The sequence below is a fragment of the Lampris incognitus genome, chromosome 21 (genome assembly GCF_029633865.1).
Source record: "Lampris incognitus isolate fLamInc1 chromosome 21, fLamInc1.hap2, whole genome shotgun sequence".
Classification (NCBI taxonomy): Eukaryota; Metazoa; Chordata; class Actinopteri; order Lampriformes; family Lampridae; genus Lampris; species Lampris incognitus.
In genome coordinates this window covers 6,768,816-6,792,516 of record NC_079231.1, presented here as the reverse complement: position 1 = coordinate 6,792,516, position 23,701 = coordinate 6,768,816, and the positions used below count along the sequence as shown (strand labels likewise).

The window sequence follows — 23,701 nt, the reverse complement described above, 5'->3', positions numbered from 1 at the left end:
ATTCTACAGAATACAGATACACCTAGACCTAGAATCTTTACATTTGAAATACAATTTCTGGTCGAGGCGGTGAGTCAAAGAATGGAAGATACTTGTAAATAATATAAAATATGATGTGACTGACATAAATGAAACCTTTTTTATCAACTAATAATCAATATTTATGTTTAAGCAGGCCCTGTGATGGTCTGGCAGCCTGTCCAGGGTGTCTCCCTGCCTGCCGCCCAATGACTGCTGGGATAGGCTCTAATTAGTATAAGTGGCTTGGATAATGGATGGATGGACGTTGAAGCAACCCGCACCCTTGATTTATTGATGATGATGCATTCAAATTGGAATTTGATGGGCTAATCAATGATTCCTTTGCTGATCTCATGTAAATATCATAATCTGATATCTGATAATACAATAATAATCTGAAAAACTGAAGTAGTTTGGACAATGGATGGAAGGATGGATGATAGTCCCACAAGATCAGCTAAGGAATTAAACAGTATGCAATCTTATTATACTACACTATAATATGGTGTCTTTAGCTTAATACTAATTTACGCACCCTGAAATTCTTCTTTAGTGTGGCACCCCAGGATTTTCACTGGACCCCCCCCCCCCCCGCACTAAATATTTTCTGCAGGTGCCACTGTTACAAACAGTTTGAGTGAGTGCTAACCTGTAGTGAGAGGGTGGTGTGTGTGTGTGTGTGTGTGTGTGTGTGTGTGTGTGTGTGTGTGTGTGTGTGTGTGTGTGTGTGTGTGTGTGTGTGTGTGTGTGTGTGTGTGCGTGCGCGCTGACCTGTACAGGGTGGATTTTGCTGGCCAAGCTGCCGATTCCCTCCACAGTAGTAACAGCAGCGAGGTGGAGAGAACAGAGAGGAGCCAGACATGCATTCATCGCATAATGACTACACACAGGGTTAAGGTTTAAACCCACTACCTGTCTGTCTGTCTGTCTGTCTGTCTGTCTGTCTGTCTGTCTGTCTGTCTGTCTGTCTATCCATTTATCTGTCCCTCTATTTGTCTAAATACACATCTATCCATCTACCTATTTATCTATGTCTGTCTATCTGTTTGTCTATTAGTCCACTTCATGTTGCAGTCGGTTGCAGACATGCACACATTCAATGACATAACCACAAGTGTGGGCGCACACCCACATACAACACACCCGCACACACAGACACACATTTTGATAAAAGGATACTGCAGTTGTTGTGTGCGTGGTTGATACCTGGACAGCATGACTGTGCAGGCCCCACAACCCCCCTCCGCACAACCCAGCTTGGTACCCGTCAGCCCCACTGAATACCAAGTCAAGGACTGATGAGGAGACACACAGCTATACAGACAGACAGACAGACAGACAGACAGACACATACATGCATTCCATACTTGCATAGCCCCATAGGGGAGGAGGTTTCTGGGGGAGGAGGTTTCTGGTACACACGCCTGTGGTTAACGCAAATCAGTATGACTGCAACTGCGATTTAATCTGTAGCGCTGCCGATGACCATGTATGATAACAGGGATGGAGTAGAAGCACATGATTTACTCTCATGTTCCTCTGTGGGTGGCCAGCTGGACAGTATGAGAGCGATGGGATTGGAAGATGACACTTGCCAAGCTTAGCTCGCCGCTAAACTAAGAGGTGTTAAAAGTACCGACTAACCTACAGTGGACCACTACAGTGGACTCTCATATGTAAGACTCCCCAAGTATTATTGAGGTGAGGCTGCCACTACAGAATTAGATGCAAAAAGACACTATGTGGCCAAATGTTGTAGAGAGCCTTTATAATTAGTGGATTCATCTATTGCAGCCACACCCATTGCTTGCAGGTGTTCAAGCATGCAGCCATGCAGCCTCCACAGACAAAAGTTGGCAGTAGAATGGGTCATACTGAAGAGCTCAGTGACTTCAAATTGTCTCTGTCACAGGATGCCACCTTTCCAACAAGTCAGTCGGTCAAACGTCTGCCCTGCTAGATCTGTCCCGGTCAACTGTACATCTGTTATTGTGAAGCGGAAACGTCTCGGCGCAACAACAGCTCAGCCATGAAGCAGCAGGCCGCACAAGACCACAGGACGGGACCGCCTAGTGCTAAAAACCCGTCTGTCCTCGGTTCAGCACTCACTACCGAGATCCAAACTGCCTCTGGAAACAACGCCAGCACAAGAACTGTTCTGTCCAGACCTTCACATGGGTTTCCATGACCGAGCAGCCTAAGTTCACCATGCGCAATGCCAAGCCTCAGCTGAGTGGTAGAGCACACTACTACCACTGGACTCTGAAGTGGTGGAAACCCGTTACAATGTTACCATTTCATTTAGCAGACGCTTTTATCCAAAGCGGCATGCATCTGAGAGTTAACGCAACACAAGCAAGGATCTAGCCAGGAGGCAACAACGCAAGTAAGTGCCCAAAAAAAACAGGTTCAAGTCCAATGGGATAGAGGTGTCAACAGGCAGTGCACAAAGGTCATGAATCAGTGATGAATTATGCTTCACCATCTGGCAGTCTGACAGATCAATCTGGGTTTGGCTGGAAGCCAGGAGAACACTACCTGTCCCGAATGTATAGTGCTGACAGTAAAGTTTGGTGGAGGAGGAATAATGCTCCGGGGCTGCTTTGCATAGTTCGGGCTAGGCCCATTAGTTCCCAGGAGGGAATAGATTCACGCTGCAGCATACAGGGACGTTCTAGAGAACGGTGTGTTTCAGCATGGTGATGCACAGAACGAGGTCCATGCAGAGTTTGGTGTGGAACAACTAGTCTGGCCTGCACAGCTCTGACCTCAACCTCACCCAGCACCTCTGGGATGAACTGGGACACCGACTGTGAACCAGACCTTCTCCACAGCATCAGTGCCCGACCTCACCCATGCTCTTGTGGCTGAATGGGAGTGAATCCCTGCAGCCATGTTCCAACATCTAGTGGAGAGCCTTCCCAGAAGAGTGGAGGCTGCTATAGCAGCAAAGGGAGGACCAACTCCACGGTTCTGGAATGAGATGTTCAACAAGATGCCGTGGCAATTATTGAATTCCACACTGACAGAAAGGAGGAACGAGATAAAAATAGTATTGTCACACGCTTTTAATATATGTTCGTGAACAGACACATCCAAGCCCAGGTGCACCCCAGTCAATACAGTACAGTCTCTCCTATAGGACAGTTGTCTGTTCTTCTCCTCCTTATCTCAAGTCTTCTAGCTCTCATCCACCAAGGCCATTTCTCCATTTCGTGTGTACACACTTGCTACACTCAATGAGTCTCCCATACAGTCAGCAATTAACTATAGGCCCTTATTTGTGCACCTGGAGACGACGCTTTATAAGACCCCCTTTGTTCTACTACACATGGACCTCAAACATCCATCTAAGCAATGTAAGGTCACGGTGAAAGATTAAAAGTAAGCAAACATCAAATATGAATTGCCCCCACACAAGAACATGCGGGCGTGGAGCTCGGGCGTCCACATACTTCTGGCCAAGTAGCGCAAATACTGAGCGACGTGCCTCAGGACAGGTGTACCCACCCCCCAGTCAACCGAGTTTCGGCCAATAGGCAACTCAACTCAGAGTGGAGTGGTTGGTGCAAAACCAAAACTGCCCGGCTGAAAACAACGACCTGCGAGACGGCCCTAACTCCGTATCGAAACACGCCGAGGAAATCACAGCAGAGCAAGACTAAAGTGAGCTTGCAGTGACACTCGGGAACACAACACTATACAGTGACGACCCACAGCTAGCTGACAACATTTCCCTCTCGTATCCCCCCTTTACTTATTTCTCTTTAACCCCGTTTTATGTATTCTTGCCTCGTTCTGTTTAGCTTGATTTTGTTATAAAATAACAGCCCTAGGGGCAAAGACTTCTTGTTGTTTTTGCAACAGGGCTTAGTTTTCACAGAGAGCGGCTCTTAGCGTGTTAGTCTTGTGCAGTGGTGTGCTCAGGGTGCATTTAACACATTATTCCGCTTTTGCTACGGTGCCCTCCCCACAACCGACCAACAGACAGTGGTACAAAGTTCCACAGCTGTAAATCACACACACACACACACACACACACACACACACACACACACACACACACACACACACACACACACACACACACACTTCACCTTCTCTCCTGCAAACACACTTACATATTCTCCTGTTACGTGTGTGCGTGTGTGTGTGTGTGTGTGTGTGTGTGTGTGTGTGTGTGTGTGTGTGTGTGTGTTCAAGGATACGTTTCCTCCTGAGATATGTCAACAGAGTCATTTCAGGATCAGCATTCTTCTCCACAACCTGCAGGAACACACACACACACACACACACACACACACACACACACACACACACACACACACACACACACACTTTTAGATAACTAACGACTCATTTCCATATGTAGTCATAATTACACTACAAATAAATCTTTTTCTAGAGGCAGACGGGGGGGGGGGGGGAGGTTAATCCATCCTGTGTAGCCGGTGTGACATCACATTTACAAGTCATTTTACTGTGTCTTGACTGCCACACGTTGCTCGACGGGGGGAGGAAGAGGTGGGGGGAATGAAGGATAAGATGAAGAGGAAACTTAGAAAGGCTGCAAATTAAGAGTCGCGGGCATATAAAGACAGGAGCGGACCACGCGAGCCGTGAATGTAAAGTGACTTGATCTGATGACGTCGGCCACTCACCTTCTTCCCATTGACGAAGAACACGAGCTCGTCGACCCCGTCCATCATATTCCCTTTGTCATCTGTCCCGTTCATGTCTCCCGTCCCGTCTCGACAAGGCAACGCCGACAGCGCCGTCCCGCCTGTCTGCGCCTCGTCTCGCTGCGTCTGTCTGTCATGTGACCTGGTTTTGCGTAAGACCCCGTCACTCGCGGAGCTCTCCATGGACGGGCAGGTCCTGTGACCGCTTCTCTGGCAGTCGAGACGCGTGGACGCGTCAATTCGGTGCACTCTTCCGGCGGCCTCCGCACACGCCTGCGTGAACGGCACGTGGCTTTCGGTGCGTCGGCGCGCGCGTGTGGGGCCAAGTCTTGTCGCCACGAGCACGGGATTAGTGTGGAGGACGCACGCGGCTTTAGCCGCACGCGCGCGCGCGCGCGCGCGCGGGGGGGGAGAGGGGGGGGTTTATTTGCAACTTCGGGGTCTCTGGGTCGGCGCGCGGTACGGGTCGGTACTCCGTTCGCTCTGAGCCGCACCCCCCCCCCCCCGCCCAGCGCGTGCGTTCGCGTCCATGTATCAAGCGTCAGTGTGTCAGTCCAGGACCCAGCCTCGTCGTCTACGCCGGATCTTACCATTATGGGCAACCTGGGTGAGGGGCCCCGGGGGGCCACTACGCGTAAAAGGGCACTCCGCGACGGTACGGGAGGAATGAAAAGTGTGCGCTGGGCTCGTTCTCCTGGTGATCAGCCAGTCGGAGTGAAATAAAAGCTGTTCCCCCCGAGAGAGAGAGAGAACGAAGTGTGGCGACGGATCGTCGTAACGGCGGGACGGCTGGGCAGGTGGCGTGCCCGCCTTAGGAGGGCAGGCCTTGTCAGCCTGCTAGTCCCTAGTCGGTCCACGTCATTGTGGATCAGGAACGGCTGGCGTGCTGTCTGCTGGGACGCTTTTCCATCACCGCAGACGCTGCCACGGTCTAGAGCAGTGGTTCTCAACCTTTTTGGGGTCCTGGACCCCCTGCGTATTTTTGGATCTACCCTGAGGACCCCTCCACCTGATCTTGGGGGAGAGGGGTTGCAATTTGATAGAAACAGTAGAAACTGCATTTTAAATTGCATTATAGCATTTATTCACTCTTTGGGGCAAAAATAAGAGCTTTCAGTTGTAACTCAGATATAGTTAACAAAACAGAATTCTTATGCAGTAACTTTCAGATATATGTAACAAAACAGAATATGTATTCAGTAACTTTCAGATATATGTAACAAAACAGAATATGTATTCAGTAACTTTCAGATATATGTAACAAAACAGAATATGTATTCAGTAACTTTCAGATATATGTAACAACAGAATTCTTATGCTGTAACTTTTAACAATGCAAACGGGAGCGAGATCTCTTATTAAAATGCAATAAATCACACTTGTGAAACAGATGTAATTAGAGAAAAAAGTCCTGTTACCCTTTATAGTTTAGGTAGATAAAGGTCTCAGTCACATTTGAGTAAAATAATCCTGTTTCTATAAATGTCATAGGATCTTTTTTTTTTTTAAATATTTTATTTTCATGGACCCCTTGCAATTACACCACGGACCACTAGGGGTCCGCGGACCCCCGGTTGAGAAACACTGGTCTAGATCAGTGGTTCTCAACCCAGTCCTCAAGGACCCCCTACCCTGCATATTTCCTTTGCAACCCTGAATAGGTACCGGTTTGTGGTTATTCAACCAATCAGCAATGAATTTTGTCAGATGTTGTACACCTTGCATAATTAAGTGCTGCGAGATGATTGGTCGAGTCAGTACAAGCAGGGCTACCTATGCAGGGTTACAATGAAACTCTGCAGGATAGGGAGGGGGGTTCCTTGAGGACTGGGTTGAGAAACACTGGTCTAGAGTCATAATACACGGCCTTGGGGTGACTTAATCCAGTATTTCCCTGTATGCGTGAGTGAAATGACAGTACTTGGGGCATCGAACTGTGGGATGGGCATAGCTATTCAGCCTTTGACCAGCAGCTGTGTGGTTATGGTCTTGGTGGATTTGACACGCCAGCTTGATTGGAAGCTCAACATAATTAAGGTGGGGTTTAGTGGCTGGGGGCGTGGGGTGTGCGTGTGTGAGGAGGGGGGGGGCTTCAGGGTACTAACCCAGCCTTGCTCATTGTAGACTATAAAGAGCAGCTTTATATATATATATATATATATATATATATATATATATGGTAACACTTTAGTATGGGGAACATATACACCATTAATTAGGTGCGTATTAGCATGCAAATTAGCAACATATTGGCTCTTCATTGGTCTTTATTAAGCACTTATTAATGCCGTATTCGGCATGGCCTTATTATACAACCAGTAAGCCATTAACTATGAGTTTTCCCTCTATAACCTCAGAAGTATTGCTTATTAGTAGCACCATCTCAATATGCTTTGCTTAGTATGGCCTTTATAAGGTGGTAGTACCACAAGAAGAGTTATTCTCCCTTACTAACACTTAATGAATATGCTCTGTTCTTACATAACAACACACACAACTACAAGTGTTCATAGTGTTAAATTAAGTTTTTGTTACATAGAATATGTTCCCCATACTAAAGTGTCCACATATATGTATATATATATATAAAAAACACACTTTCTTTTTTATGTATATATCTTGTAAATCCATATAAGTTCCCATGTTATATCCTTCTCTCACTAAGATGTGTGACTCATTTGTCTTTCTTTTTTTTTTACACGGTGATGGTTGTAATATTTGCTAGTAACATTTGATTTGCTAATGTCCCTTACGGCTTTCCGTAGCGCCACAACAAAGTCACGTGATGTACGTAACAACGTCAGTGGGAATCCGGTCGGTGAATAAACACCCAGCACGAGAGAAGTCGTCCTTGCTTTATTAATGTTATAAGTTAACATAGCCAGAGGGCACAGATCATTACATGGTGTCAGAGTAGCGGAGTTTAAATACCCAATATGGATTCGTACGGCGTTCCAGCTCCACGGATGGACTGGGAATCGGCGAACTTACCTGAAGCATGGAGACGATTTCGACAAACAACGGAGCTAATGTTCACGGGCCCCCTGCGCGGGAAGAATGAAGAGGAGAAATGCAGCTACCTCCTGCTCTGGATAGGGGAAAAAGGGCGCGATGTGCACAACACTTGGACACTCAGCGGAGAACAAGCCAAGAAGCTAGAAACGTACTACGATAAGTACACTGAGTACATCACCCCCAAAGCAAACCCGATTTATGCCAGATATAAATTTCATGAAAAGATGCAGGGAGAGAGTGAATCCTTCGAACGATTTGTAACTGAGCTAAAGCTCCTAGTCAAAGACTGTGGCTACCCAAATGCCGACGAGATGGTCAGGGACCGCATCGTGTTTGCCACCAACTCACCCAGAGTGAGAGAAAAGCTACTTAGCCAGGGAGCTGAGCTAACGCTAGAAAAAGCCATAGATGTAGCCCGCTCACACGAGCTAGCAAAGCAACAGCTAACGTTTATGGGCCAGGGCAGCACACATGAAACGGTGCACGCAATAGGCAGAAAGACTTACAAACCGAACGCACCCAAAGCAGCTAACGCTAACTTCAGACAAAGGGACGTTAGCACCGCCGCTAGGGCGTGTAGCTATTGTGGAGGGCTACACGGCGCTAAAGCCACTTGCCCAGCTAAGGGTAAACAATGCATTAAATGCAAGAAGCTCAATCATTTTGCTAAAGTATGCAAGTCTAGCTCCCAGGGACAGACAAAGTACTACCGCGGCACAGTACATGCCGTCGGAGAGAACCCAGAAGAGTACACCACTGACAGAGAGCAGGAAGAACTGTACTTCGACAACATTACAGTGGAGAGCACCGCTGTGGGAGAACAGACAGAGCTGTACATAGACTGCATCTCAATAGAGAACAACGGAAAAAGCAACGAGCAGGCTTACGTAGAGGTTGGAATTGGCACACCTCCACAGAAGGTAAAGTTTAAACTAGACACTGGGGCACAGGCCAATACTATTCCCACCAACCTGTTCCAGGCGCTGTTCAAAAATGTGACACTGAAACCAGCAATACACAGACTCACTGAATATGGAGGAGGCGCGCTGAGCGTGAAAGGCACATGCAAACTCAAATGTAAGTACAGAGACAATGCAATTATGCTGGACTTTTACGTCATTGACACAAACGCCCCACCAGTCATGGCAATGAAAACATGCCGTGACCTAAACTTGGTAAAAATAGTGATGGCTGTGAGCGAGGAAAACAATGTCACATCACAGAGCATAATGGATGAGTATGCAGATGTTTTCCAGGGAATAGGAGAGTTCCCAGGCGAGTGCACCTTCCGCGTCACACCAGATGCAACGCCGGTCGTCTGCCCGCCACGCAGAATCCCCATCGCCCTACGCAGCAAACTGAGGGACGAGCTTGACAGCATGGAGAAAGGCGGCATAATCTGTAAGGTAACAGAACCCACAGAATGGGTGAACGCACTCGTCATTGTTGAGAAGCCAAAGACAGGCAAACTTAGAGTGTGTTTAGACCCCAGAGCTCTTAACAAAGTGATACAACGACCTCACTATCCCCTCCCCACGCTGGAGGACGCCACCACAAAGCTCGCTGGAGCTGAGTACTTTAGCGTGTTAGACGCGCGGTCAGGCTATTGGGCCATCAAACTGAGCACTGAATCCTCAATGTTGACGACATTTAACACAGTGTTTGGCAGGTATCGTTTCCTCAGACTGCCATTCGGAATCGTGTCCGCTCAAGACGAGTTCCAGAGGCGCGTGGATGAAACATATGAAGGATTGGACGGTGTGACGGCCATAGTGGACGACATACTAGTGTTCGGCAAGACTAAAGAGGAACATGACCAGCGTCTCAGAGCGATGCTGAAGCGCACAAGGGAGCGAGGGGTGAGGCTCAACCCCGACAAGTGTCACATATGCGTGTCCGAGGTAAGCTACTTCGGCCACACGCTCTCACACGAAGGCATCAAACCAGACCCACACAAGGTGAAGGCGGTCAAGGACATGCAACCCCCACAGAACAAAGCAGAGCTGGAGACAGTCCTCGGCATGATCAACTACCTCGCCAGATTTGCTCCACACCTCTCACAGATAAACTCACCCCTCAGACAGCTTCTGAAACAGGACAGTGAGTTTGTGTGGGATGCAGTCCACGACAAGGCGTTCCAAGAGATGAAGAATCTCATTACACAGCACCCAGGTCCAGTACTCTCATATTTCGACCCGCAGAAAGAGCTGCGACTCCAAGTGGATGCATCCAAAAGTGGCCTTGGGGCTGTCATGCTCCAAGATGGCAAACCAATTGCCTATGCGTCCAAGTCACTCAACAGCACTGAAGAAAACTACGCACAGATAGAGAAGGAGCTCTACGCTGTGGTCTTCGGCTGCAAGAGGTTCCACGAGTACATGTATGGACGAAAAGTGATTGTGGAGTCAGACCACAAGCCTCTGGAGGCAATACTAAAAAAGCCACTGGCAGCAGCACCACCCCGGCTGCAACGGATGATCCTGGCGCTCCAAAAATACGACATCCAAATCATCCACCGCCCCGGTAAGGACATACCGGTGGCCGACACACTGTCACGCAAGTCAATAGAACACCACGACAGTGACCTACAGGAAGGGATGGAGGCCCAAGTGCACACAGTCCTCAGCAACATCCCTGTGAGCGACACAAGACTCACAGAAATCAAGCAGGAAACAGCGCAAGATCCACAGCTCACCGCACTCAGACGAGCCACACTCACTGGCTGGCCAGACACAAAGAAAAAGTGCCCGCCCAGCATCCAGGAATACTGGAACCACAGAGCAGAAATCTCAGAAATGGACGGTATCCTGTTCAAAGGTGAGAGAATCATTGTCCCCCAAAAGCTTCGCAAGGACATGATACAGCGCATCCATGCCAGCCACCTTGGCGTGGAAAAAAGCAAATGCCGAGCAAGAGACTTACTGTTCTGGCCTGGCATGGGGAAACAGATCGAGGATGCGGTAGCAGACTGCAGCATATGCCAAGAACGGCGCAGCGCAAATGCAAAGGAACCAATGATGTCACACGCCATACCCGAGCGGCCGTGGCAAGTGATAGGCACAGACCTATTCACATGGAACTCACAGGACTTCATAGTCACTGTGGACTACTACTCCAGATTCTTCGAGCTAGAAAGACTTTACAGCTGCACCTCATCTGCCGTCATCATGAAGCTGAAAGCAGCAATGGCTCGACACGGAATCCCCGAGACTATCATCAGCGACAACGGTCCGTGCTACAGCTCTGGTGAGTTCCGCAACTTCTCACAGACATGGGGTTTCTCACACACCACCACAAGCCCCCACTACCCACAGAGCAACGGCCTCTCCGAGAAGACTGTCCAGACGGCCAAACGCATCCTGGACAAAGCCAAAGCTGAGAACAAAGACCCCTACATGAGCTTACTGGAGTATCGCAACACACCGGTGGACAACCTGAAATCACCGGCACAGCTACTGATGAGTCGGAGGCTGCGGTCCATTCTCCCATCAACAGCAAAACACCTGCAGCCACAGATCGCCAGTCAGGAGGATGTTCACAAAAGGAGAGAGGTATGTCAACAGCGCCAGCAGGCATACTACAACCGAACAGCCAAACCTCTGCCCCACCTGCCCGCAGGCACACCAATCCGCTTCCGGCAGGAGGATGGATCCTGGAGACCTGCAACTGTGGAAAGACCAGCGAACACAGACAGGAGCTACCACATCCAAACCAAAGAAGGTCAGATCTACCAACGCAACCGTCAACACCTGCGACAAAGCAGAGTGAACACTCACACTACGCACACACACACTTCACAGCAGACTGTTACCAGCGCTAACAACAACACACAAGCCCATCAGCAAGAGCATGCTGAACCTCCAGACACGAACAATCAGCGACAACCAGACACACAGCCTGGTTACACCACGAGGTCAGGTCGCACGATCAAACCAAGACAAATCCTTGACTTATGAATGTTAAAAAAAGATAATTTTACACCAACCTGTACTATACCTGCTATGTTTTGAAAAGAAATATTTACAGCGTTCACTTACCTTGTGTACCTACCTGCTGTTTGCAGTTACCAGTAATGAAATGAAAAAAAAAAGATGAAATGTTATTACGGTGTCACATTTAGACAGTGAAGGAAATGTTTTACACTACTTTGTTGCAGTCCAGTTATATAAGAGTTCCACTTTCATATTCTTTCTTATTAAGATTGTATTCGCTTATAAACGTGCTCAACGTGGTCTGTATCTCTGCAGAGAAAGCAGCACTTTTCAGAAAAAGGGAGATGTAATATTTGCTAGTAACATTTGATTTGCTAATGTCCCTTACGGCTTTCCGTAGCGCCACAACAAAGTCACGTGATGTACGTAACAACGTCAGTGGGAATCCGGTCGGTGAATAAACACCCAGCACGAGAGAAGTCGTCCTTGCTTTATTAATGTTATAAGTTAACATAGCCAGAGGGCACAGATCATTACAATGGTGGTGGCGTGGCTCGGGTCCCGGGCTGTTCCGGTGGCGTCTGGACACTGCTTGGCATCCTCCTCATCACATCCTTCATAAATGTTATAAGTCCATTATAATTGTTATCCTCTCCCAGTGTTGTATTGTGTAAATGGTGTGAACACAACATCCATTACACTTGCAGTCAAGGGTAAACCATATCCAAATACCACATACCCCCACTGCCCGACTTAGGCCGGAGCCAGGCCACACCCGGCCAACAGCACCAGAGACGTCACTGTGCGGTGTCGTATGAGGTTTGTGTGTCCTGGCAGGGGGTGGGGGAGAACACATCAGCAGCCTTGGCTTTCTGGCGGAGCGAACGATGGTTCGCACAATGGAGGGAGGCGGGGTGGTTCGACTTGTGCACCTCCGGCCCCAACTCGTCTCCCGCTGATACCACCGTAGCCAGAGAAAGCAGGACCGCCTCTCTCCACGTTTTGGTTGGGGTTTTTTTTTTGGGGGGGGGGGGGATTTTCCCCTTTTTCTCCCCAGTTGTATCCGTCCAATTACCCCACCCTTCCGAGCCGTCCTGGTTGCTGCTCCATCCCATCTGCCGATCCGGGGAGGGCTGCAGACTACCACATGCCTCCTCTGATATGTACATGTGGAGTCACCATAGTCGACATGCCCCCACTTGCCGTGTGACCACGAAAGGTCCTTGCCGCTTGGCGAGCAACTTGGAGCGGGACGTCGGAAGTAGTACAAGGACTTTCTCTCCCGGTGCAAACTGACACAGCGGTGTTGCTCTGCTACACGGCCTCTGCCGACGTTCCTGGGCCTGGGTCGACTGTATGGAGCTTTGTCCTCAGGTCCGGGACGTACTGTACCTCGTTTTTACCGGCGCTTGGACCACTCTCCTGGCTCTCTGTAATCAGGTCCAACACACCCCTCGGCTTTCTGCCAAATAGAACCTCAAAGGGGGGGGGAGGGGACCTCGTGGAGGCCTGGGCCACCTCCCACACTGCAAACAACACAGGATCCAACCCTTCATCCCAATTGCGGCTGTTGTTATGACTAAGTCTAGATTATTACCGTGGCGGTGTTACCGTGGTGATGAGCGGCTTCGCTCCCATGTTGCGTAAACTCGAGGCTGTCCAGTAAATTCCCACGCTCCGCAGCTTTGCAGTCATTCTTTGTCTTAATATGGATATTCAGGCCTCCGCTCGGGGGTTAATCCATCACATCTACAGGGGCAAGAGACCGTACGATATCAGACGCGAGACTTCACATTAAAAAGACCGAAATCACCTTGTCGGTCTCGCTTTTCCCTCGGGATATTTTCATCCATTCACCTTCTTTCCATTCACACTTTGAGTCACTACTTTTTCCCCACTTTGTTTTAATCGCGTCACGGTTCCCAAAGAATGCGAGGACACAAACGCCTATCTTTCTGCCCCGCAACCTGATTTTCTGTGTGAAAATGCTTCGCGATGCTGTGAAATCTCGACTGAGCTCCACAAACACATAACATCTGACCTCGCTACGGACATTTAGCCAGCAGATGTGTTGTAACTTCTTTTTTAACTCATTAATGTCCGCGGTGGAATTTTACAGTGTCCTTGGCGGCACTTAAGAGTACTAGCTGAGATAAGCACAAGTCCGTTGAAAATTTTCAAATCGGTCAGAGTATGAGGCGACAGCGCAAGTTGCTCTTCACACCCTTCTTTGTTAGTCACAAGGGGTTGCCAGTTTTTTGATTTTGCACAAAAGACGCCTCTGGGACAATGGGTTAGGAATTTCAGATCTTCCTCATTTTTGATACACACAGTCTGGACTCTTACAATGTAGAGTCAAAAAGAAAAATGATGATGTGTGGCTTTTTCTTGGTCCAGTACTGACGTTGTGCAGACCTTTGAGACATTTTATATAGCATTCCTGTGGGATTTCCAGATGACATACCTGTGGAGGCGTGGAGGTGTTTAGGAGAGATGGCAGTGGGGTTTTTAACTAGATTGTTTAACACAGTCTTGGAAAGTGAGAGGATGCCTGAGGAGTGGAGAAGAAGCATACTGGTACCGATTTTCAAGAATAAGGGTGATGTGCAGAACTGTAGCAACTACAGAGGTATAAAGTTGATCAGCCACAGCATGAAGATATGGGAAAGAGTAGTAGAAGCTAGGTTAAGAGGAGGAGAGGTGATGGTCAGCGAGCAGCAGTATGGTTTCATGCCATGAAAGAGCACCACAGATGTGATGTTTGCTTTGAGAATGTTAATGGAGAAGTATAGAGGAGGCCATTGTGTCTTTGTAGATTTAGAGAAAGCATACGACAGGGTGCTGAGAGAGGGGGTGTGGTATTGTTTGACGAAGTCGGGAGTTGCAGAAAAGTATGTAGGAGTGGTGCAGGACATGTATGATAGCAGTGAGACAGTGGTCAGGTGTGCGGTTGGAATGACAGATGGGTTCATCAAGGATCGGCTCTGAGGCCTTCCTTGTTTGCAATGGTGATGGACAGGTTGACGGACGGGATCAGGCAGGAGTGTCCGTGGAATATGATGTTTGCGGATGACATTGTGATCTGTAGTAAGAGTAGGGTGCAGGTTGAGGAGGGCCTGAAGAGGTGGAGGTATGCACTGGAGAGAAGAGGAATGAAAGTCAGTAGGAGCAAGACGGAATACCTATGCGTGAATGAGAGGGAGGACAGCGGAATCATGAGGATGCAAGGAGTAGAGGTGGCGAAGGTGGATGAGTTTAAATACTTGGGGTCAACTGTCCAAAGTATTGGGGAGTGCAGAAGAAAGGTGAAGAAGAGAGTGCAGGCAGGGTGGAGTGGGTGGAGAAGAGTGTCAGGAGTGATTTGCGACAGAAGGGTACCAGCAAGAATAAAGGGAAGATTTACAAGATGGTTGTGAGACCAGCTATGTTGTATGGTTTGGAGACAGTGGCACTGACGAAAAGACAGGAGGTGGAGCTGGAGGTGGCAGAGTTGAAGATGCTGAGATTTTCTTTGGGAGTGGCGAAGAAGGGAAGGATTAGGAACGAGTATATTAGAGGGACCGCTCAGGTTGGACGGTTTGGAGACAAAGCAAGAGAGGCAAGATTGAGATGGGTTGGACATGTGTGGAGGAGAGATGCTGAGTATATTGGGAGAAGGATGCTGAATATGGAGCTGCCAGGGAAGAGGAGAAGAGGAAGGCCAAAGAGGAGGTTTATGGATGTGGTGAGGGAGGACATGCAGGTGGCTGGTGAGACAGAGGAAGATGTAGAGGACAGGAAGAAATAGAAACAGATGAGCCGCTGTGGCGCCCCCTAACGAGAGCAGCCGAAAGTAGTAGTAGTCGTAGTAGTATTAGTACTAGTAGTAGTAGTTAATCTTATCTGAATCTTAGTACAAAAGATTACACTGCAACTCCAGAGTAATTATGCTGTACATTCCTAGCTGTAAAGCATTACCAAATAGGGTATCCATCGATCCATTGATCCATCGATGGATCCATCGATCCATCTATCTATCTGTCTGTCTGTCTGTCTGTCTGTCTGTCTGTCTGTCTATCTATCTATCTATCTATCTATCTATCTATCTATCTATCTATCTATCTATCTATCTATCTATCTATCTATCTATCTATCTATCTATCTATCTATCTATCTATCTATCTATCTATCTATCTATCTATCTATCTATCTATCTACTGCGTACTGTAAAATCTTATGTTGTAAATGATTCTCTGCATTAGTCACCAAAATGACTTTGTACCTTTATTCAACTTGGTGAATTAAATGATTTAGTTGAACCTGAGCAGTGATTTGGCTGAGAATACATTTTTGTACCAAGCGCTGGGACTTCAAATAACATTACAGAGATACAGTAAACTACAGCACTTAACATCACTGATGGAATACACCCATCTTTTGGCAAACAGACTCTTGAGAGATGTTCACAACTTGACCCTTTTGTGTTCACTGTTCAAGGGAAGGTAGCAGCTAGCTTAGCATCACCCCCAAAACACTGCAGACACACACAAAGACACACAGATAGATAGATGGATAGATATGTACACCACCTCAACATACACACACACACACACACACACACACATGGTGACTCGGGGTCGAGTATGACCGTCCTCCCTCTGGGTCCTCAGGTGGGTGTAGAGGCCGATCCTGGAACCGCATAATGGGAGGACGGATGCCTGTGTGTGACAGCTTTTTACGTAGAGAGGCTGATGGGCATGCAGCCACCACACGGTTTTGGCAGGGGGCGGCCAGAGTCCAATGGCATGGAGAACCAAGGCGATTGGGGACCACCCTCTGTTGCAGCCTTCACTACCGTTGTGACCCCCTTGACCTATCCACCTTGGGTGACCCTACCAGGAGCCAAGCTCCAGACGCCATAACTCTTGGGATCATTGGTACACGCAATGTGGCGATCCAGGACACCCCCCCCCCCACACACACACACACACACACTGAACATTCAGAGGTCAAACTGTTGCCCATCTCACCAAAAGAGCTAATTTAACAAAAAAAGCGGTTTATTCCTTAAAAGAGGAATTTGAAAAACAAAAATGAATAAATCAGTGTTTGTAAGACATAGAAAAGACACATGGCTAGAATGAAAACAGCTGGCGGTAGAGGTAGGACATATACAGGTAGTGACAATAGCATGCAGAAACATGAAGTCATGCGACACCCACACAGCTAGCACAGGAGACGCTTCCACCTCTCGTACAGGCGACCATTCGCACAACACACCAACCAGGAAACATCTCTCCAACAGCCAATCAGAATTCATATTGTAATACAGTTTACGAGCGACCCAAGTTTCCGGTGTCCTTCCACAGTTGACGGACCGACAGAAAAGTCGCATGGGACAAGTCTGGAGTTCAACTCAACACACTGGGGAAAATTCAAAGTTTCAGTGCCAGACCCCGTCCTCTAACATTTGATATATTTTTTTCTGAATTCGATGACGGGCGGACATTGTCACCGCTTCATTCAGTTAAACACAATTTGCATTTTACCCTAAAGTCAGACTGAAATCAAGCATCAGATTTAATTTTTAGGGCATAATAAAAGATTCAGCAACCATTTTTGATCTGTCGATGACTAACATTGTTTTTTAAAACCTTTATCCACAACTGTTCCGTTGTCTTGTGAGGGAGTGGGCTAGTCCTCATTAATATTCATGAGATGAGCTTTGAGTGACAGGTACAAGCAAGGGTTGGTGGTAAAGTAGGGCGGAATTTCATAGTTTGATGATTTGTTCTGATTGGCTGCATTTAAATGAGTGTCCGATGACGTCACGGGTATCGGGAAATACAATTGGCTGAGAGAAGCTGAACTGAGGGGAGCTTTTTGGAAAAAGACAAAATATGAAAACTGTATATATGTATATTTTTTTTTCTTCAGTATAAAGAAAAGTACAGAACACATGATGATTAAAGTAACAAGTGATTTTAGAAAATATTAGTGTTTCAATTTCAGGTCAACTTAAAAGAAAAAAAGAAAAAAAGCGGCATTTGGTCCAAAAGTCCTGAATATAAAATCAGTATAATAGGAGAAAAAAATGTTATCCTCCCTCCATAAGGGAGGTCAGAGGTCATTCCTTCCTGTTGTGAGGCAGGTGTTTGTTTGGCTGTTTCCAGAGTAACTCGTATGAATAGTTTGGGCATTCATGTGGTTTTTCGGCACCAAGAGAAAGTAAAGTGAAATTGGATTTTTCTTTAGAAAACCTGATACATTATATAACTGGCACAAAAACTCATAATCTAGCACGCTTCATCAACAGTACAACTTTAGGGGCACCCCCCCCCTCAAAACTGAGAGGTCGACCCCTGGAAATAAGTGCTTTGTGTTTCTGCTATCTTGGTCCAGGTCCACACCAGACAAACATGGTCCTTGGTTTAATGGAGGGCGGCATGCTATCGGACAAACGTGTGTCGACAGGTGTCTCGTCATGTTGATCAGTTGGGGACTATAATCTTTTTTGATGCCATTTTTGCAAACTAGAAGCCTCAACCAAATAACCAAAATGTGAGATGGTAACCGGTCAAATATGTCAGCGTATATTTGTCAGTGCTTCAATTTGTGCTAACCCTTTAAAAACAACGTCAGTGAAAAAGAAACAGGGTAATGTTAGTGCCTTGCACTTCCCACCTGATTTACACAGGGAACAGAACTGCCAGCGCCCAAAGTTTTAACTCCTTAAGGCCTTTACACACCAAGTTGGACAATAAATACATCACATTTTGTGCTTTAAATTTACCATGCTAACGGGGAGTTTGGGTAGCATAGCGGTCTATTCCATTGCCTACCACCACGGGGATCGCCGGTTCAAATCCCCATGTTACCTCCGGCTTGGTCGGGCGTCCTTATAGACACAATTGGCCTTGTCTGCGGGTGGGAAACCGGATGTGGGTATGTGTTCTGGTCGCTGCACTAGCGCCTCCTCTGGTCGGTCGGTTGGTTGGGGTGCCTGTTTGGGAGGGAGGGGGAACTGAGAGGAACAATGTGATCCTCCCACGCGCTACGTCCCCCTGGCGAAACTCCTCACTGTCAGGTGAAAAGAAGCGGCTGGTGACTCCACATGTATCGGAGGAGGCATGTGGTAGTCTGCAGCCCTCCCCGGATCGGCAGAGGGGGTGGAGCGGCGATGGCTCAGAAAATAGGGTCGTTGGCCTAGTAAAATTCGGGAGAAAAAGGGGAAACCCCCCCCCCCACACACAAAAAAAACAAAAACACACATTTGCAAAATTCAAACTTGGTGTGCAAAGACCTTTACTCTTCCAACTGAGCTGCATAACAGAACAAATACGAGTCTGAGTCCATCGGTTGTGCACCAAAGTCCTTTTTCCAAGTTCTGCATGTCCACAGGTTCGATATATATACAAAAAAAGCTTCAGAAATCGAATCTCATCTATTGTCATTTGCTTTCAGGACAGCGCCGCCTAGTGGTTGGTCTGTGTTATTAAATCATTCATCATTGGAACACGTTTATACCGGAGGGCGAAGCTTCCCGCTTCACCAACTGAAGTGGATGTTTTTCACGGCAGACCAGCCTGGTCGGCTGGCAGGCATCAGGTTGTCGGTTCAAGTCCCAATAGCCAGTATTCACTTTCACAGCAAGGACACTCCATTCTTTCTCTCCAGACGGCAGTGTCCACAGCACCAGACGCTATTTTACGGCCAGCTGTAAACGTTTTCAATGGACCTCCATGTGACGGTTGGTGTTACGTGGTAAAGCGACAGTTAGACCAACAGTACTCAACTGTGTGCCATGGAGGGCTGCTAGTATTCAGGTTTTCAGTCCATCTGGACTCCACATCAGGACTATCAGTGAAATTACCAGCATGATCTCGGCCCTTCGTGGCACATGGTCGAGTACTACTGGACGAGGCTAACTTGCCAGACACTTTTACTATTTCACTGATTTTGTCAGTGTCTGTTTGCTGACAGTTGGCCATAACCCGTCTGGTATCAATCACAAAAATATACTGGACCTATTACAGCTACATTAGAGCACCGGTGTCCTTCGGTTTTCAATGTGATTGTTGAACTGTTGAGTGGTTCTGTTTGTGGAGGAGAGACCATCGCGTAACACTGCCGGCATGAGAACTGAACATACTGATCTGTACCAGCGTAGACACAGCACTTTATGTCGACACTGACTTTGTAGAAAAACACTGTAGTACAGACTTTCCCCTCCACTAACCTCTCATTCCTCCTCTCTTGTCTCCTCCTCTCTCTCTCTCTCTCTCTGACCTCGGTTAAAACACTCTACGCAGTGGAGCCTCTCCTCCCAGAGGCTCACAGCACACCTCCTCATCTCCTCCTCTAAGACACGTCCATCAGGTGAAAGCCTCCGTTCGCCTCCCTGAGTTTCTCCTTCGTGCGAGCCTGGACCAGAGTGAAGACCACGGCAGCCAGGGTGTTCCTGGACAGAGCGGTGCCGCGTGCCATGCTGCGCTCCGAGGAGCTCGCTCTCTCCTCACAACTGTTGACAAAGTAGGTCAGAACCTGCAGGAATTGGATTACATGTACAGTGCATTAGTGTGTTCCATTCCATTCCATATCCCAGCTACATTTCTACATATTTCTAACTTGTGAACATTCAATAAAAAGTTGTAGTTTTGATATTGGAAACAACACGTCTTTGACTTTCATTAGTGAACAAACCTGTGTGCCTTTTATTAGGTTCAAGTTTGTCTAATATTGTGAGAATTGTGAGTGGAAGTCCTGGGGGGGGGTGTTATCAGGCTATATCCTTAAATCTTAGACCTAAGCGCCCGTCCCACCACAAGTCTGAGCTGCATACTTTTTAAAACCCCGATGGTGAATTGAGTCCAAATATGTGCACGTGATTCAGTGCGCGTGCACGTACGCGTGATTAAGTCCATGGCATCAAAATCTCCCTCCAGCCAGGTACCCAAAGCTGTCAACCCTGATCTGGACCACGGTAATTTTTTTCCCTCTCAGGCTGATGTTTTGGATTATAAACATGATTTTATTTTGATAACTGAAGAATTTCAACATCGTTATAAATCCCTCTGCTGATGCATCTATAAGGCTAATGTTACAGTATAAGTTATAGCGTCCTCTGTAGGCCTTATGGTCACAGCGATCTGCCAAATGAGACTTATTTCAGCCAATTAGAACTTGTTCTTCAGTGAAAGGCGATCGTGTTTCTGTCACATCTGATAGTTGGAGCATCTGAGTAGTGTAGTGGTCTATTCTGTTGCCTATCAACACAGGGATCCCCGGTTCGAATCCCCGTGTTGCCTCCGGCTTGGTTGGGCGTCTCTACAGACACCAATTGGCCATGTCTGCAGGTGGGAAGCCGGATGTGGGTATGTGTTCTGGTCGCTGAACTAGCGCCTCCTCTGGCTGGTCGGGGCACCTGTTCAGGGGGAACTGGGGGGGGGGGGGGGGGTAGCATGATCCTATCATGCGCTACGTCCCCCTAGAGAAACGCCTCACTGTCAGGTGAAAAGAAGCGGCTGGTGACTCCATGTGTATCGGAGGAGGCATGTGGTAGTCTGCAGCCCTCCCCGGATCGGAAGAGGGGGTGGAGCAGCAACTGGGATAGCTTGGAGAGTCGGGTGATTGGCTGGTTGCAATTGGGGGTAAAAAGGGTTAAAAAAAAATCCAAATTTTAAAAAAAAGAAAAAAAAAAGAACAATGAGCGCCTACCACTAGTGACGAACATTTTAGTGTCTACTAACTAGTGTCCTCTCTTTTGAAAACCAAAATATGGTCACCCCAGGTAAATATTAATGTTAAATATTGACCGTGTTCACATATCTGCCGAACTGGCCCATTCACTACCTGTGGGACAGCAGTGCCTCCGAATGACATTTTGCATCATGGGCTACCCGACTCCAAACTACTCAGTTTTAATGCACGACACCTTGTCTGCAATTAGGCTAACGATCTAATTAATCAGAACACTTGCCTCAAGTTATGTGTGATGAAAATAATGATAATGATGTAGATGAATAATCATAGGCAGTCAGATTATGTTGTAGTCATTTATTTATATATTTATTGGGGGGGGCTCAGCCGCTGAGGATACACAAGCCAGTGCATTCTTAGTGCCGGCCCCAAGCCCGGATAAATGGGGAGGGTTGTGTCAGGAAGGCCATCTGGCGTAAAAGCTTCGCCAACTCAAATATGTGGATCATAAATCAGATTTCCATATGGGATCGGTCGAGGCCTGGTTTACCAACGACCGCCACCTGTACTGTTTTCCAGCAGGGTGCCGGTGGAATCTATGCTACTGTTGGGCGAAGGAGAAGGAGAGGGGGAAGGCATGTCCAGAGGCAGCAGGAGAGGAGGAAGGGTAGCAGTGTGGAGTTGAGAGTCCGAACTTTGAATGTTGGCACTATGACTGGTAAAGGGAGAGCTGGCTGATATGATGGAGAGAAAGAAGGTAGATATACTGTGTGAGAGAGAGAGACCAGGTGGAAGGGGAGTAAGTCCAGGAGCATCACAGGAGGGTTCAAACTCTTCTACCATGGTGTGAATGGGAGGAGAAATGGGGTAGGGGTAATTCTGAAGGAAGAGTATGTCAAGAGTGTGTTGGAGGTAAAGAGAGTGTCGGAAGGAGTGATGAGTATGAAGCGGGAAATCGAAGGTGTGATGATGAATGTTAGCAGCACATATAGTGTGAGATGGAAGAGGAAGAAGAATTCTGGAGTGAGTTGGATGACATAGTGGAGAGTGTACCCAAGGAGGAGAGAGCAGTTATTGGAGCGGACTTTAGTGGGCATGTTGGTGAAGGGAGCAGGGGTGATGAGGAGGTGATGGGTAGGTATGGTGTCAAGGAGAGGAATGTGGAAGGACAGGTGGTGGTGGATTTTGGAAAAGAACAGAAATGGCTGTGGTGAATGCATATTTCAAGAAGAGGGAGGAACACAGGGTGACATATAAGAGTGGAGAAAGGTGCACACGGGTGGACTATATATCTTATGCAGGAGGTGCAATCTGAAAGGGACTGGAGACAGCAAGAGGTGAAAGTGGGCCAGAATGATCAGGAATGGCATTCCTGCACTTTCGATTAAAAAGTAAATAAATCTGATTTCCATACATAATAACGTCAACTGAGTTAATTTTTCATGTGCTGCAGCCTGGCGTTCCTTCTGGGGACTACCCATTGTTCCGACGGCCCATTATTCTGAAACCCCAATAGTCCGAAAAATGTCCCATTGGACCGAAAGCTCATTTTTCTGACAGCACGTTAGCCCAAAAACAAAAGCCTACTGCACTGAAGGCCCGTTGTTCCCGAAAGTACACACTCTCTGTGCCCTGGATTTTTTTTGCCCTTGATATCTTGGTATATTTTGACGTCCAAACGCAAAGATATCGTTTACCACTAATTCCTGTAAATAGGAGGTGTAACGTTAAAAGCACTTGTGAGAATGTCATCTCTACTTTATTTGCTCGTGTGTGTGTGTGTGTGTGTGTGTGTGTGTGTGTGTGTGTGTGTGTGTGTGTGTGTTCTGTGTGCACTGCTGGTGGGCAGAAGAAGCGGTTCAAAGACCAAATGAAGACCACACTAAAAAGATGTCAGATCAACCCCTCTTCTTTGGAGGAACTTGCTTTCTGCCGCACAACCTGGCGCTCTCACATCTCAGAGGGAGTGAAGTACATGGAAAACCAGCGCACACAACACCGTGTAGCAAAGCGTGCGAAGAGGCATGCTCGCAAAGCTACCCCTACCCCCTCCAGCACCACTTTTACATGCCCGGTCTGCAACCGCAACTGTGCATCCAGGATCGGACTATTCAGCCACCAAAGGACCCACAAATAGAAGAAGATGGTCATCATCGGGCACGATGGACAACCAGCAAGCAAGTGTGTGTGTGTGTGTGTGTGTGTTTTCATCACTATGAGTATTTGCTGAATATTTATTTCTATCAAATACTGCTGGACATTTAACCTCACCTTGCCATGTCGCTCACTGATGCCCTTGACATGAATGTACCCTCTGATCTCCCGCACAAAGCCTCGCTCAGCCAGGATACGGCTGGTGGTGTCTGGCACCTG

The 23,701-nt window shown here is 47.6% G+C and overlaps 2 protein-coding genes across 2 annotated transcripts in view; both read right to left on the bottom strand.

The window, feature by feature from the left end:
- The window catches only part of xdh (xanthine dehydrogenase), a 36,142-nt gene extending 31,152 nt beyond the window's left edge, over positions 1-4,990 (bottom strand). Inside the window, exons 1-4 of the mRNA XM_056300905.1 lie at positions 4,683-4,990; positions 4,230-4,287; positions 1,201-1,297; positions 793-901 (exon numbers count right to left, since the gene is read on the bottom strand). Coding sequence (XP_056156880.1) covers positions 793-901; positions 1,201-1,297; positions 4,230-4,287; positions 4,683-4,886 — 468 coding nt within the window. The 5' untranslated portion in view covers positions 4,887-4,990. The remainder of the gene's footprint in view (positions 1-792; positions 902-1,200; positions 1,298-4,229; positions 4,288-4,682) is intronic.
- Positions 4,991-19,990: 15,000 nt separating this feature from the next.
- LOC130131798 (adenylate cyclase type 8-like) overlaps positions 19,991-23,701 on the bottom strand; it is a 19,567-nt gene continuing 15,856 nt past the window's right edge. Inside the window, exons 20-21 of the mRNA XM_056301573.1 lie at positions 23,600-23,691; positions 19,991-20,173 (exon numbers count right to left, since the gene is read on the bottom strand). Of these exons, the coding sequence (XP_056157548.1) occupies positions 19,991-20,173; positions 23,600-23,691 (275 nt within the window). The remainder of the gene's footprint in view (positions 20,174-23,599; positions 23,692-23,701) is intronic.